Source organism: Sinocyclocheilus anshuiensis, unplaced genomic scaffold, assembly GCF_001515605.1.
Source record: "Sinocyclocheilus anshuiensis isolate Anshui unplaced genomic scaffold, SAMN03320099.WGS_v1.1 scaffold183, whole genome shotgun sequence".
NCBI lineage: Eukaryota > Metazoa > Chordata > Actinopteri > Cypriniformes > Cyprinidae > Sinocyclocheilus > Sinocyclocheilus anshuiensis.
The window spans coordinates 1,387,161-1,401,027 of NW_015548309.1; the positions used below are offsets into that span (position 1 = coordinate 1,387,161).

Here is a 13,867-nt window from a genome sequence, read left to right on the forward strand (position 1 = left end):
TTAGCAAATGGCTGCAATATAACAAAGAGTGAAAAATTTAAGGGGGTCTGAATACTTTCCGTACCCACTGTATATCTCAGCACCAAAGCAGGTTGAAAGTCAGGTGAAATACGTTCTGTGGTCTCTCAATGATATATTTGGATCCTGTTTGGATTCTCCTCCTCGGAGCTGTTGGCTTTTGAAGCTCTTATCCAATCAGATCACTTTCTCTGAATGTTTGCGTGTGGCCAGCGGTGAGTTTGTGTATCCGTACACTAGCTGAAGTGTTAGCCGTGCTCTTGCTCGCTGATGGTTGTGTCTCCTGACAATGCAGGGAAATGACATCATAGTTTATCACTGTGTCCTCGGGGCTTCGACTGGGCTGTTGGGACACACACACACACAATCACACACACACGCACACGCACACACACACGCGCACACACAAAACACACACACAAACGCGCACACACACACAAAAACAAACAAACTCGCACACACACACACAAACACACGCACACACAAACACGCACACGCACACACACACACACAGACACAAGATGTTGGGAAGTAAAGCAAAATAGATTATCTAGTTATAGTCATTTTAGTTGAATATAAGCTTCATTTGGGCTGTATTGAAGTAATTCTGTAGAGAATCATATGCCAGAGGAAAAAAGCTATATGAACTTCAACTTTGTTAATTATATATATATATATATATATATATATATATATATATATAAAAAATTATTTTATGGTTTCATTTGGTTTTTACGTTTTGTTTTTGTTTGGTTTCATTTGGTTTTGCTTGGTATTTGTTTGGGTTTCTTTTGCCTTGTTTTTGTTTTGTTTCATTTGGTTTTGTTTGATTTCATTTTTTATTTGTTTGTTTTGTTTTGTTTTTTTATTTGATTTGTTTTTGTTTCATTTGGTCTGTTTTTGTTTTTGTTTTTTTTGTTTGCTTTTATGGTTTGGTTTTATTTGGTCTGGGTTTTTTTTTTTTTTTGGGTTGTTTGGTTTTGTTTGCTTTTGTTTGGGGCTTTTTTTGTTTGTTTGGTGCCGTTTTGTTTTTTCATTATTTTTGTTTTGCTTTGCTTTTTGTTTTGTTTAACAAAATACTAAAGTTATATGGAGTTATATGACCAGAATGTGCATCTTGTCTATTCAAATTACGGCTAAGTGAATTCCAAACGTGATACTCTTTAGTGGTTTTCAAGTATAAATGGTGAATACAGACCTGTAACCTCTAGTCTGATGTGGGGAAATATGTTATATTGAACATTCGACAGTAACCTTTTCAAATAAAATGATACAAAAATAAAGTTTCAGGCACAAATGGCCTTTGAGAAAGACATGCCACAATAGTGATGAGTGACAGAAGAGTGGCAGTGGTGTTACTCTGAGACATAATAGCACCCCTGAGAGAGAGTTATGGGCAGCCGACTCCACAGAGGCAGGTTGCTGTGTTAAGGCTGCATGAAAGTCACTCATGTGTGTTACTGGTCTCCAATGTCATGCTGTTACTCAAACCAACATACCCACAATGCCATTTTTAGAGCTGTCAAAGACACAGCAATGTGCAAATACACATACAGCTTGGACAATAGGTTTATTTACAAGATACTCATCCAAACAGCTTTAAAAAGTTTATGCTGTGTTTTTAACAAGTTATTACTTATTATTTAACAAGCCAATATTACTGAAGGTTTGGATGATGGGTATTGTTTTAATTTTCTTATTTTAGTTGAAATTATTTTTTTCCCCGGACGTCTGTTTACTGGTTTATTTGTCTGGTAGATGTGTTTGAAAACTGGAACACCAAACTACTTATTTAATCAACATTCTTCAGTAGCCTCAGATTGTCTGAGTAATCAAGGAAAATTAACTCTGGATAAACAAACACTGTTGCAAATACCTGAGCTGAGCCGGCTTTGGTCACGCAGAGAGACAAAGCTTGATGGTTTTGCCCAGATCCTTGTGCTTGAATGGCTGTGTTTGCGTGTTTTGTAATGACCATGTGTGTTTGTGTCTCTCTAGATGTGGATGAATGTCTGGACAACAACGGCGGCTGTCAGCAGATATGTGTGAACACCATGGGCAGTTACGAGTGCCAGTGCAAAGATGGGTTCTTTCTGAGTGACAACCAGCACACCTGTATCCACCGATCGGATGGTGAGTCTCTTCCGCAGTGAAATCTCAGTTATACTGTATGTGATTTTAAATTTGTGTCATAATTATTGAATGTAACTTTTCAAGTACTGAACAAAATATAATTTGTTAGGGAATAAATAAACTTAAAAAAATACTTAACTTTATATATGAGTTTAGTTTCTGACTAAGTTATATTATATTTATTATATTATATTATATTATATTATGTGTCAAAATACATTTTTAGAGAATGGGAAAAGCAACAACAACAACAAAAAGAAAGTTAACGTGAGGTTGGTCTCTCATTATTAAATAATTTAATATTGTATTAAAATTATTTTAAAATAATTTGAATTATTTAAAACATTATTAATTAAAAATAATTCAAATTAAGTTATTATAAAAAAACTTTTTTTTACGTGGTTTATAATATGCAAATGAAGGTAAGAATGCTTACAATTATAGAACTTCATAATATTATATAAACTTTTTCAAGGTGTATTGTAGATATATCATATCATCATGCATTTTAAGAAGTGTATTTACATTTTTTCATTGTTATTATAATAAATATAATTTTTGGACTGTTTGAGACATCTTTATGAAATGTGATGTCCAATACTTGTGGCACAAATCTAATTCCATGCTAAACATCGGAGTTCAGCAGCATCTCACTACTGTACTTGTCTTGAACCCTGGACAGAGCTGAAGTATAGAGGTCGAAGTTGAAAGCATGAACGCGCAGGCGGCCAGCGGGCATATCTTTGTGTGTGCATGGTGCATTCGGGTTCAAAAGCTTGGTAAAGTCAATTGTGACGTGTGACTTCATGACGTGTGTGTGCGCAGATCATGCGACCCTCTTGTGCTTTCTCATTCCGCCTGTCAGATTTAACTAATGATGCTTCTCCACGTTGAGGCGGATGCATTCCCACACACTAAGCAAATCTAAACGATTCACACACATAGTCATGAATGAGAGTGGGTTGCTTCGTAATCGCATCTTTGATGTCTCTCGCAATCATGTGTGGAATGTGGAGAGGAGTGTACAACCCTCTCTTTTTCATCCCCTTCTACTTTTTAAGGTTTTGTTCAGAGTTATATATGTGTATATATATGTGTGTGTGTGTGTGTGTGTGTGTGTGTGTTTGCGTGTGAGAGAGAGAGAGAGAGAGAGAGAATATTGGAGAGGGAGGAGAATGGTAGAGCCAGTCAAGAGCTGGACAGAAAAAATATAGATGATAAAAAGTTGGACACAGAAACAGAAATGCTCCATATTTGCTTTTTGGGAAGCCCATAACTCTTTTGGTGAATCTCTGCTCCTGCATGTAGTATTTTTACTACAAATGCAAAACTTCGGTAAATACTGTAGTAGTAGTGTGTGTGTGTTTTTATGTGAGTGCGTGGTGTATTTGTGTACTTGTCTGTAAACAAGCTAAAGGGTTGTTTTGTGGATAGCTAACTGATGTGCTGTTGCAGTCTTGTATGTCTCTTCACGCTACACACGCACACTACTCTATATATCCACTGTAAACAGAAGAGGAATCAGAAACTGTCCACTGGAAAGAATGGGTATCTTTTTCATTTACTAATTTCATGAGGAATACAAGAACGTTTTAAAAAAATAAGATAAAATATAAAATTAAATTAAATTAAAAAGAGCCAGTGATTATCATTGAAATTCTTGCCTTTTTAGTACTTTTTACTTAGGATTTCATTTTATTTTTTATTTTATTTTGTAATTTTATTTTATTATTTTTAGTACTATTTAAATTCAGCTATTTGACATACAAATCTTTAAATAATTTACATAAGACAATAATCCTTCTATAATAAACAGTTGAGGTACTCGTACACAATCACAAAAGACTGTAAACAGTAAAGGTGTAAAGTCAGTCAATCAGATTAGAGTTTATCAGATCAAGAAAATATGCAGACAGTATCCAGGTTTCCACCTATTATAGTTAGGCAAATTTTGGGATATCGTAGAAAAAAGTTATTATTATTATTCATATTAGTATTATTATTATTAATAATAATTGTGTAATTTGTTTATAATTTATATTATTTAAAAACGATATAAAATTATAAAAATTATTATTTAAATTGCATAATAAAAATGGTTGAATTATATAATAATTTGAAATTGAGTTTACAAATAGGATAGAAACAACAGCTTCCGTCCATCGTTTGCAGTTTTGTTTGGTGCTGTTAGTGGTGCAGAAATGACACACTGCACCTTTAAGCCCACGTACAGTCTTCCTCATCTGCCTTGGTCTCACAGTCAGACATACTGATTACAAACAGGCAAGCGTTCACACGTTTAATCTCACCCTAAATGAACCTCTCACCTTCCTTCATCACCCTCACTCATCAATAGTGTGTGTTTGGGAATCTGTGTGTGTGAATGTGTGCATGTTTCTTGTTTACGGTTCGTCTGTCACCAGTATGGCCCATTGGCTCATGTCTAAGACTTATGTATACGTGTGTGAGAGAGAGATGTGTGGTGTTGTGTGTTTACAATTCTTCACTCACCAGTACGTCCTACTGGCCTGAGTCTAGCGCAGTGTTATATGAGTGTGTGTGTGTTACATTGGCGCCGTCTGTCTGCTGTGGAAAACTAGAGCTCTATAAGAGGCCATGTTCTTTTGACTAAGGCTTCTGTCAGTTCTATTGACCTGTGTGGGTCACGGGTTTACTGTATGTCCACTTCTGCAACACCTCATACAATTCATGAAAGAATGTGGTTTACAGCAGTTGTCATAGTCTATTTATGAATATGCATAAAGGAATAATCATATGCAATAAGCATATGAATTCTGTCTGTCTGTCTGAGTAGATAGATGGATAGACAGGTTGAGTGATGAATAGACAGATGGATAGACAGGCGGATGGAAAGATAGACAGATTCTAGAGCTATCTATCTATCTATCATCGAAAAATCCGTCTATCATCCCTCAATCTATCAATCTGTCTGTCTGTCTGTCTCTCCATCCCACGATTTGTACACCTATCTGGATGAACAGACTGAGGGATGGGTAGATTAATGGATAAACAGATGAATAAACCGATAGAGGGATGGATAGATATATAAACGGATAAGACAAACTGAGGTATGAATAGACAGACAGATGTAAAGACAGATTGAGGGATAGACAAGACAGGTGGATAGACAGATTTATGTACGATAGATATACAGACTGTCTATCCATTTCTCTGTCCATCCATCCCTCAGTCTATTCATCCGTCAATCTGTTGGTCTATCCATCTGTGTATTGCAGTGTGAGTTGAAATAGTAAGGCTCATGTACGCAAGTACACACACAGAAGGAAACGATAAAGCCTGATAACTATGATGTTGTGAAAATAATAACCTTGTAAATTCTTCTCAACCGCTGAAATCCTGGCACTCTTGGTGGGTTGTAAATTAGGACTTTACTTTTTTTGTGCCCTGCCAACAGCCCGTCGGCTTCTTCGGACTCAGAATGGCAGAAGTAACCAACTGGTTTGGCAGTGTAGTGTGAATGAATCAGAACCTTATCTAAATATTTAAAGCAGTATTTCACCTAAAAATGAAAATCCTGGCATTATTTACTCCGCCTCATGTTATTCCAAACCTGTATGCTATTATTTTTCCTATGAAACAAGAGGAGGATTTTTGAAATTGACCTGAACATAGTGACCACATCTGTCAAGCAAGCTCCCAAATGACAAAAAAGCACTATAAAAATGCTTCTAAATGATGTTCCTACCAATTCTGTGTGACATGACGGGCTTCAGGTCTATCTATCTGTCTCTCTTTTTCTCTCTGCCAGGAGAAAATCATTAATGTGTTGGCTCACCCAAGCGCCACCCCTACTGTTCAGATGCTGGTGGAAAAATGCAAACTGATGATTTATGAGCATGTGAGAGGAATACGACCCAAACACACACACACACCACAGTCCTTTTCACACCTTCCGTACACACTGATAGAGACACATTATCACATGTGCACATGAACATTAGTTTTCTTAAAGCGGACATATCCTACTCTTATCCTACATCAAACTGGGAACCGTCTCATTTAGATGGGCATTGGAAGGTGCTGGAGTTGAAAAAACACATGCAAGCTGCAAACCTGTGCTAATACAGTATATTTCAGATGTTTGCGGTCAGTAAAATGTATATTTTTATTATCTTTTATTCAGCAAGAATGCATTAAATTGATCAAAAGTGACAGCAAAAGACATTTATAATGTTACAAAAGAATTACATTTTATGCAAATGCTGTTCTTTTGAACGTTCTCTTCATCAAAGAATCCTGAAAATAGAAATGTATCACAGCTTTTCAACATAAAATAACATACGACATATTAAAATAGAAATTATAATTGTAATTATATTTAACAAAATTGCTTTTTTACAGTATTTTTAATCAAATAATCGTGGTGAGCCATTTGGAGAGCATTTAAAACACTTTAAAAACATTTGTTTAAAAACAAAAATCTCTCTTTTCCTTTTATTCTCTCACTTTCTTATTCTCAGTCCTGAGGAGGATAATATCAGAAAAGGTGGAATGAAGAGTGGGAGGAAACACTAGGATAAACATTAAAAGGCAAATGTTTATTTGGAGTGTGTGATGAGAGGAAGTGGGCAAAACGAAGCCACTGTTGACACACACACACAGTAATAATACAGATTTTATGTTGTTCTCTTCATCAAAGAATCCTGAAAATAGAAATGTATCACAGCTTTTCAACATAAAATAAAATATGACATATTAAAATAGAAATTATAATTGTAATTATATTTAACAAAATTGCTTTTTTACTGTATTTTTAATCAAATAATCGTGGTGAGCCATTTGGAGAGCATTTAAAACACTTTAAAAACACTTGTTTAAAAACAAAAATCTCTCTTTTCGTTTTATTCTCTCACTTTCTTATTCTCAGTCCTGAGGAGGATAATATCAGAAAAGGTGGAATGAAGAGTGGGAGGAAACACTAGGATAAACATTAAAAGGCAAATGTTTATTTGGAGTGTGTGATGAGAGGAAGTGGGCAAAACGAAGCCACTGTTGACACACACACACAGTAATAATACAGATTTTATGTTGTTTTCATCGAAATAATTGCATAAAACTGGAGTGATCTCGGGTAGAAAGCCGTTGCGCTTATGTGTGTGCATGTAAGTGTCTCAAACCTTTTCACTGATACACTGTGACCCGCTCTTGTCCTGAGTCGCCAGCTAACATCCTGCTCTGATGATGGAATCCTGCAGGGTCACAGCAGAGGTCAAAGGGCACGAGCATAGTTGTGCTTGTAGTCCTAGTGATGCTGTTTTTTGTTGTTTTGTAGTGTTTTTTTTACATGAAAATGCTTAATGATTTAGGACTCTTTAAGTGAAGTGTTGTGTTGTGTTGTGGTGTGTTGAGAAAACTATTTCAGTCCTCTCATGGTCGAAACTTGTTCTGGGCCAGTTTTAGGGTGAAGAACTTTGATTGAACTGTACCAAACACATACACTCGCTATTGTGTTGTGTTGTGGTGTGTTGAGAAAACTATTTCAGTCCTCTCATGGTCGAAACTTGTTCTGGGCCAGTTTTGGGGTGAAGAACTTTGATTGAACTGTACCAAACACATACACTCGCTCACAAACACGCACATATACATCAGGTGCTGACAGCGAGTGGGCACTGAAGGTCTTGCCCACCGTCTTCCGCTGGTTATAAATACTGCGATTAAATATTAGCTTTTGAGGTGAAGTAACCTTCATATGCTTCTGCGTTTCCTCTTTTGCTCTGTTTTTATACTTTTCTCTTTCTTTTCCCTAACAGTTTTTTCAGAGCAATGTAGTTTGACTGTTGCAGGTGGAGTCATGTTGGTAGGCGGGATGGACTGGTTATAAGGAGCATCGGATCTTTTCCCTTGACTTGAGGGCCAGCTGTCAAAACCTGTTTAAATATACAAAGCAAATATACTTAGATTTAAAGGAAAAAAATGTTCTTAGGCTGGTTCATTTAAAGGGACTTCTTATCCCAAAGGCAGAATTCTGTCAGAATTTTTAAAAATTTTGTCTTCAAAAAGAGTGCAAAAGTACCATAAAAGTAGCTTTAAAAATGTCCATTGTAGTATACACTAAGTCAGTGTTTCCCAACCTTTTTTTAGTCGCGGCACACTTTGGAAATTTTAACAAACTTTGTTAAAATTTTAACAAAATTTTGTCACAATATTTTAATTTCTAACTTCGATATGATCATTTGAAAAGGTGTGAAATTATCTGGGTTGCGAGTGCAGGTACAGATCATAGGCTGTATTTTTAGCTTCAGTCCATCGCGGGGGCACGTGCCCCCTCAGATTTCTGAGCCAAGTGGAGTTTGAATGCAGCTTCCAAAAGACAAAAAATAGGCGTATTATATTTTTTATATGTGATACAATCACACCGGTGTGATTATATCGTTCAGTGCGGCACAGCATCAGCTGCTAAATTCAAATATGTGTTCGCGCTTTGGCTGGCACTGAGCCAGAGACAGATGCGTTTGTACAGCGCTGCATTATAACCAATCACAAATGATTCTGTTGAGCTTATGAAGCCACGGCACCCCGGTTGGGAAACACTGCTCTAAGTCTTATAAAGTCACATGATAGCTTTGTGTACAGACTCAAATTTAAGTATAACCTAACCTATACATACCGTAGTTAGTTACTATAGTGTGAAATTATCTGGGTTGCGAGTGCAGGTACAGATCATAGGCTGTATTTTTAGCTTCAGTCCATCGCGGGGGCACGTGCCCCCTCAGATTTCTGAGCCAAAGTGCAGATGTGCGTACGAATGTAAGTAATATATTCATTTAACAGTGTAAACCGCTTCAGTGATCATAATGGGAGTTTTTGAGAGTGCCTCTGGCTAGACTGAATGAAAATGTTATTTGATAATGTAAATGTTCTTTACTCTCTGTAAAATTAAAGTGTTATAATTAGTAACGTACAATATTGTTATTAAAGGGGTCATATGATGCGATTTCAATTTGGAGTGTTACAAGCTCTTGGTGCATAAAGAAGATCTGTAAAGTTGCAAAGACTAAAGTCTCAATTCCAAAGAGATATTCTTTATAAAAGTTAACCATTAAATGCAAAGTCAGTCGTATTAAAAATAAGTAATACTAGATATGGGCATAACACCCATATCTAGTACTTAAGTAAAAAGTCGGGTTTCCTGTTTCCTGGTGTCCTGATCCAGGTCCAGCTGGGGTGTTTTTTTTTCTTTAGATTCTCTTTCTCCCACTTTTGCTATCTGACTCTTTCCTCACTGAAGAAAACAGCTGCACTGTGTCAGGAGGCTTAAAGTGTGTGTGTTAGTGTATGATCACACTAAAGTCACCAGGTCTTTGTAAACCTTCATGTTCAGAAAAAGACATAAGTAGAGAGAGAATAGAATCAAACATAGAACCCGGAATACCGTCTCTTTCTCCAGCCACTGTGACATAATTAAGGGTCACTGGGTTAGCCAGGGAACGTTCCAGAAAAAGGTCCACTTTAATGTTAACCGTAATTAATAAGCTTGTGTGTGTGTGTGTGTGTGTGTGTGTGTGTGAGAGAGAGAGTGACAGATTTCAGTTAAAATGGCATTTACAAGAGATGGGAAAAAGGGGGCCTGTGGATATGTTTGTGCATGTGTGTGCGCTTGTGTATAGGTAACCTATTTTTAAAGATCATTTGTTACTTAAAATGACAGAAAAGGTTTTTTCTCTTCAAACTTGATCACACATGCTTTTAACCAGGGTTTTACTGTTACTGTAGAAAATGGTTCACTTCCTGTTAGCCAAAGGGTCATATCATAATTTTGTATAATTAGTAATATTAGTCACAATTGTTTTGTCCAAAACAGTCATAATTTAATTTTTATTGACCCTTTTAACCCTTTCTCTGATCTTTAGAATTTAATGGATGCTTTAGAATTAAACATGCTACTGTGCCTTTAAGATAAAAAAAATGCATTTTTGCATATGAAATGAGTAAGAGTGCTTTTCTGCTCCAGTTTACTTCAAAATGTGCCAAACAAACATATTAGATAGATTGAAATGATCTGTAAGATTAAAAAAAAACTTTTTCAGATGTCTCAGAAGAAACTGCAGAGCTGTAGGTGCTACACACAGTCAGAAACAGCACAAAGTATAGCAGAGTTTCACTTTGTTCTCTGTCAGAAAGTTTTTAACTCTTTTATTTCTAACCGCTAACAATTATACACGTCAAAAGCACTCTAGATCATGTTTTAAACAACTGGGCTCCTCCTGTGATATTCCTGTGTTAGCCTCACCTGCTAAAACAAACGTTTTCCACCCTTATAAAGAGTTGTTGGATGTGGAGGCCATCTTCAGAGGTCTTTTATTTCAAATTTATCCAAATTACGCTGACGTTCAGAGTTACAAAGACAGATTCCATCCTATTCTCTCCATCTATGGACATCTGAGACTGTTTTGTCGGGCCAGAAGTAAAGCCGGGTTAAGCTGCACTGTAATTGGTGTATAAATTATTATACATTAGACTTTAAAAGGTGGCTTCCCTTTTGACATCGCATTTGGGGCTTTTAGAGCACTTATTTTAAGTGGTGGGTTTATGGGTAACAGAGCGCATGGACACACAGAGTGCATGCTGATATTAAACACAGGCACATACACGTATGTGCATGAGCCTGCTGTCTTTTTCTCTCACAAGCACCCACTTAAAATTTCCCATAATTGCAATTTTTTTTTCTCACATTTTCTTGAGTGCTGCTGTGGATATACACAGATGGAGGAATGACGAATGAGTTATGGTGAAAGGGGTCAATATTTAGTTTTCCTTCCTGTCTGTGTTCTTGTGACAGCCGTGTGGCATGTTTAAAACTTTAGCCGGGGTGAAGGTCTCATTTCATCTCCAACACTTCCAGTTAAAACACCACCAAAACCCTATGCGGCCTAATGAAGTCTCATAGTAGTATAAGTCTGCCAGTCGCAGACCTAGAGTAATGGTTCATAGTAAAAATGCTTCATAGTAGCACACATTCACACTCTCTTACTGTTGGGTGAGAAATGTGGCAGATCTCTTTGTCATTTAAAGATCTGACACCCTCTCCAGAGTTCATGTTAATTGGGCACATCAAGGTGTCTTCCAAGATGCCGACAGAAAAGCAGCCCACTTTAGGCTCTGTCCTGAGAGCACTTAGCGCTTCTGAAGAGGCTACAGAGGGGGCAGAGATGCAAGAACCCGCCATGTTTCCACGGAGACTTGCTTTTGTGTACACACACATTCTTTTCTCATTGTTTGGCCTGAAGATGAGGAGGATGTCCTTTAGAGAAGCCCAACAGTTCCTCTCTGGCATCCCTTGTCTGTGTCTTTTTTTTCAGGGCTTTTATGTTATCACTTTGTTTAGGAAACTAGGAGGATTCGCTAAGGATGGTGAGATGCTATGGTAGATAACTGCACTATACTCTACATACAAGATCAGAGGGAAAGGAAAAAGCTAATTGAAATTTCTGACATTTTCTAAATTGAAAATTGTCAATTTATGCAATCTAACAGACTGAATCATGCAGTGAAAGAAAGCACTCTAAATGCGCGCGCTCTAGTCTAATCTACTAGACTTCACGGCACTGTAGGAGTGTTTTGTTTTGTTTTTGGCAAAATACTGATAATGTCATTGCACATCGTTAAAACAACAATTACGATATTTTCGCAGACGATATAGCCTATATCGCACAACCTGCTCCACTGTCTTTTTGGCTAATTTGTGCAAAATCTTTTGCTAAACTGTCAAAGCTTCATTTTAACCACCAATGCAACGATGCAAGTATTTACCTTACCTCTACGTAAAATAAAAGTAAAATTACATATTTAAAAAATTACTTAAAGTAGAAGTACACAAAAAAGCTACTCAATTACAGTAACGCGAGTAAATGTAATTCGTTACTTTCCACCTTTGTATGTGTGTGTATATATATATATATATATATATATATATATTGTCATATATACTGGTAATATATGTCATATAGTGCACATATATTACAAAATATACTGGTTGTGTTTCAATGCAATTGCAATTTGAGTTTACAAATCAGAGTTTTTGATCTTGAACAAAAATAATTTAATGACAAGATTAGTTGTAAAATCAATTTATGAGAGTAATGACTCACATTTTGGTCTATTTTTCACGTATAGTGAACATATGTCAGAAGATTTGGAATATAGTGCATCACTTTTATGATACTTTTATGGTCTTATTTAAAGCTTTAAAGCTCTAGTTTAATAATAAATATAATTAGAAAAATTGTAATTGTTTGGAAAAAATCAACCAATATGTTCTTCATAATCTCTCTTTTTGTCTTCTCTGGAAGAAATTAAGTCATACGATATGAGGGAGAGTAAGTGATGACAGAATTTTCATTCGTGGGTGAATTATTCCTGTGGGTGAAACATGAGGAGAGATGTTGCAATCTCAGAACAAAATGGGGGAAAATGAAAGAGGAAAAAAGTAGTGTAGATGTTTGCTGAGCATGTTGTCCGTGGAGAGAGTTTTTGTGTGTGCTTCCACAGGTCAGTCAGTGTAAGTGTTGTTCTGTGTGTGAAAAAAGGTCCTGTGGCAGAAACATTAAACTAATTTACACCACTCATAAAAATCACACGCTCATCTCCAGGAGCCTGTCAGAGGAGTGTTTGTAATGGGAAGATCACACGACTGTAACTCAGGTTTCTCTCTCTGTTTTTCTCACTGTCTTTCTTTCGGCAGATGGGATGAACTGTATGAATAAGCACCATGGCTGTGCCCATATCTGCAGAGAGACTCCCAAAGGTGGTGTGGCGTGTGAGTGCCGCCCAGGATTTGAGCTAGCCGAAAATCAGCATGACTGCAAATGTATGTATCAACTTTCCGAAATTACTGAACTTACAAATTTCATTGTTCCCTCTCTCAGAATTCTAAAATTGTCATACATGAATTATGTAATCCCTGGCCAGAATATATATTATTTAAAAAATAAATAAAAAAATGAATATATATATATAATTTTTGAATTTATAATTCATTTTTATTTATTTTATAATGTATAATTTTATTTTAATAATTTTATATCTCTGCTGGTCATTATGGATCTCAACAAGGCAACCTCTTTATTGAAACTTATGACATGACTGACATGACTGGATGTGTACAACATTTTTAACATTTGTCAGAAATGCTGTTTATGTCTTCAGGTGTAAAACCTTTTATAAAAGGAAATAAATACTTGATGTACACTTAAAATTACCACATAATTATAATTGATGTAGCTACAAATTATAATGCCATCATGTAAGTATTGATCTCATCCAAGTTGAAGACACTTGTTTAGATTCTTTTCAAGTGGTATGAAAAATCCCTTAGTTTCCTTTCGGCCACAAGTTGGCTTCTCAATATACATTTCAAAGGAAAACGTCTGGTGGCGTCAAAGCTAAACAACAGGCTTTCTTATTGATTTTAGTCTGTCCTCTAATACTGATGTCTCCTTAAACAAACCACCTCAGCCACTGATCTGTCAAGGACATATTAGTTTATAATGCTGTGCCTCTGGCCTGAACATCTGGAGAACTTTCATCTACAATTTGTCATTCTTCTATTTTTAATACTAGTGGGAAAACCGTGGACCAAAGTCCTTGAAACTCCTGTTCATCCAAGTACAGGTGCATCTCAATAAATTAGAATGTCGTGGAAAAGTTCATTTATTTCAGTAATTCAACTCAAATT

General features: G+C 36.2%; 1 protein-coding gene across 1 annotated transcript in view; it reads left to right on the forward strand.

Annotated features, from left to right (window-relative positions):
- LOC107656220 (signal peptide, CUB and EGF-like domain-containing protein 1) overlaps positions 1-13,867 on the forward strand; it is a 64,877-nt gene that overhangs the window by 22,538 nt on the left and 28,472 nt on the right. Inside the window, exons 4-5 of the mRNA XM_016443983.1 lie at positions 2,017-2,151; positions 12,875-13,000. Coding sequence (XP_016299469.1) covers positions 2,017-2,151; positions 12,875-13,000 — 261 coding nt within the window. The remainder of the gene's footprint in view (positions 1-2,016; positions 2,152-12,874; positions 13,001-13,867) is intronic.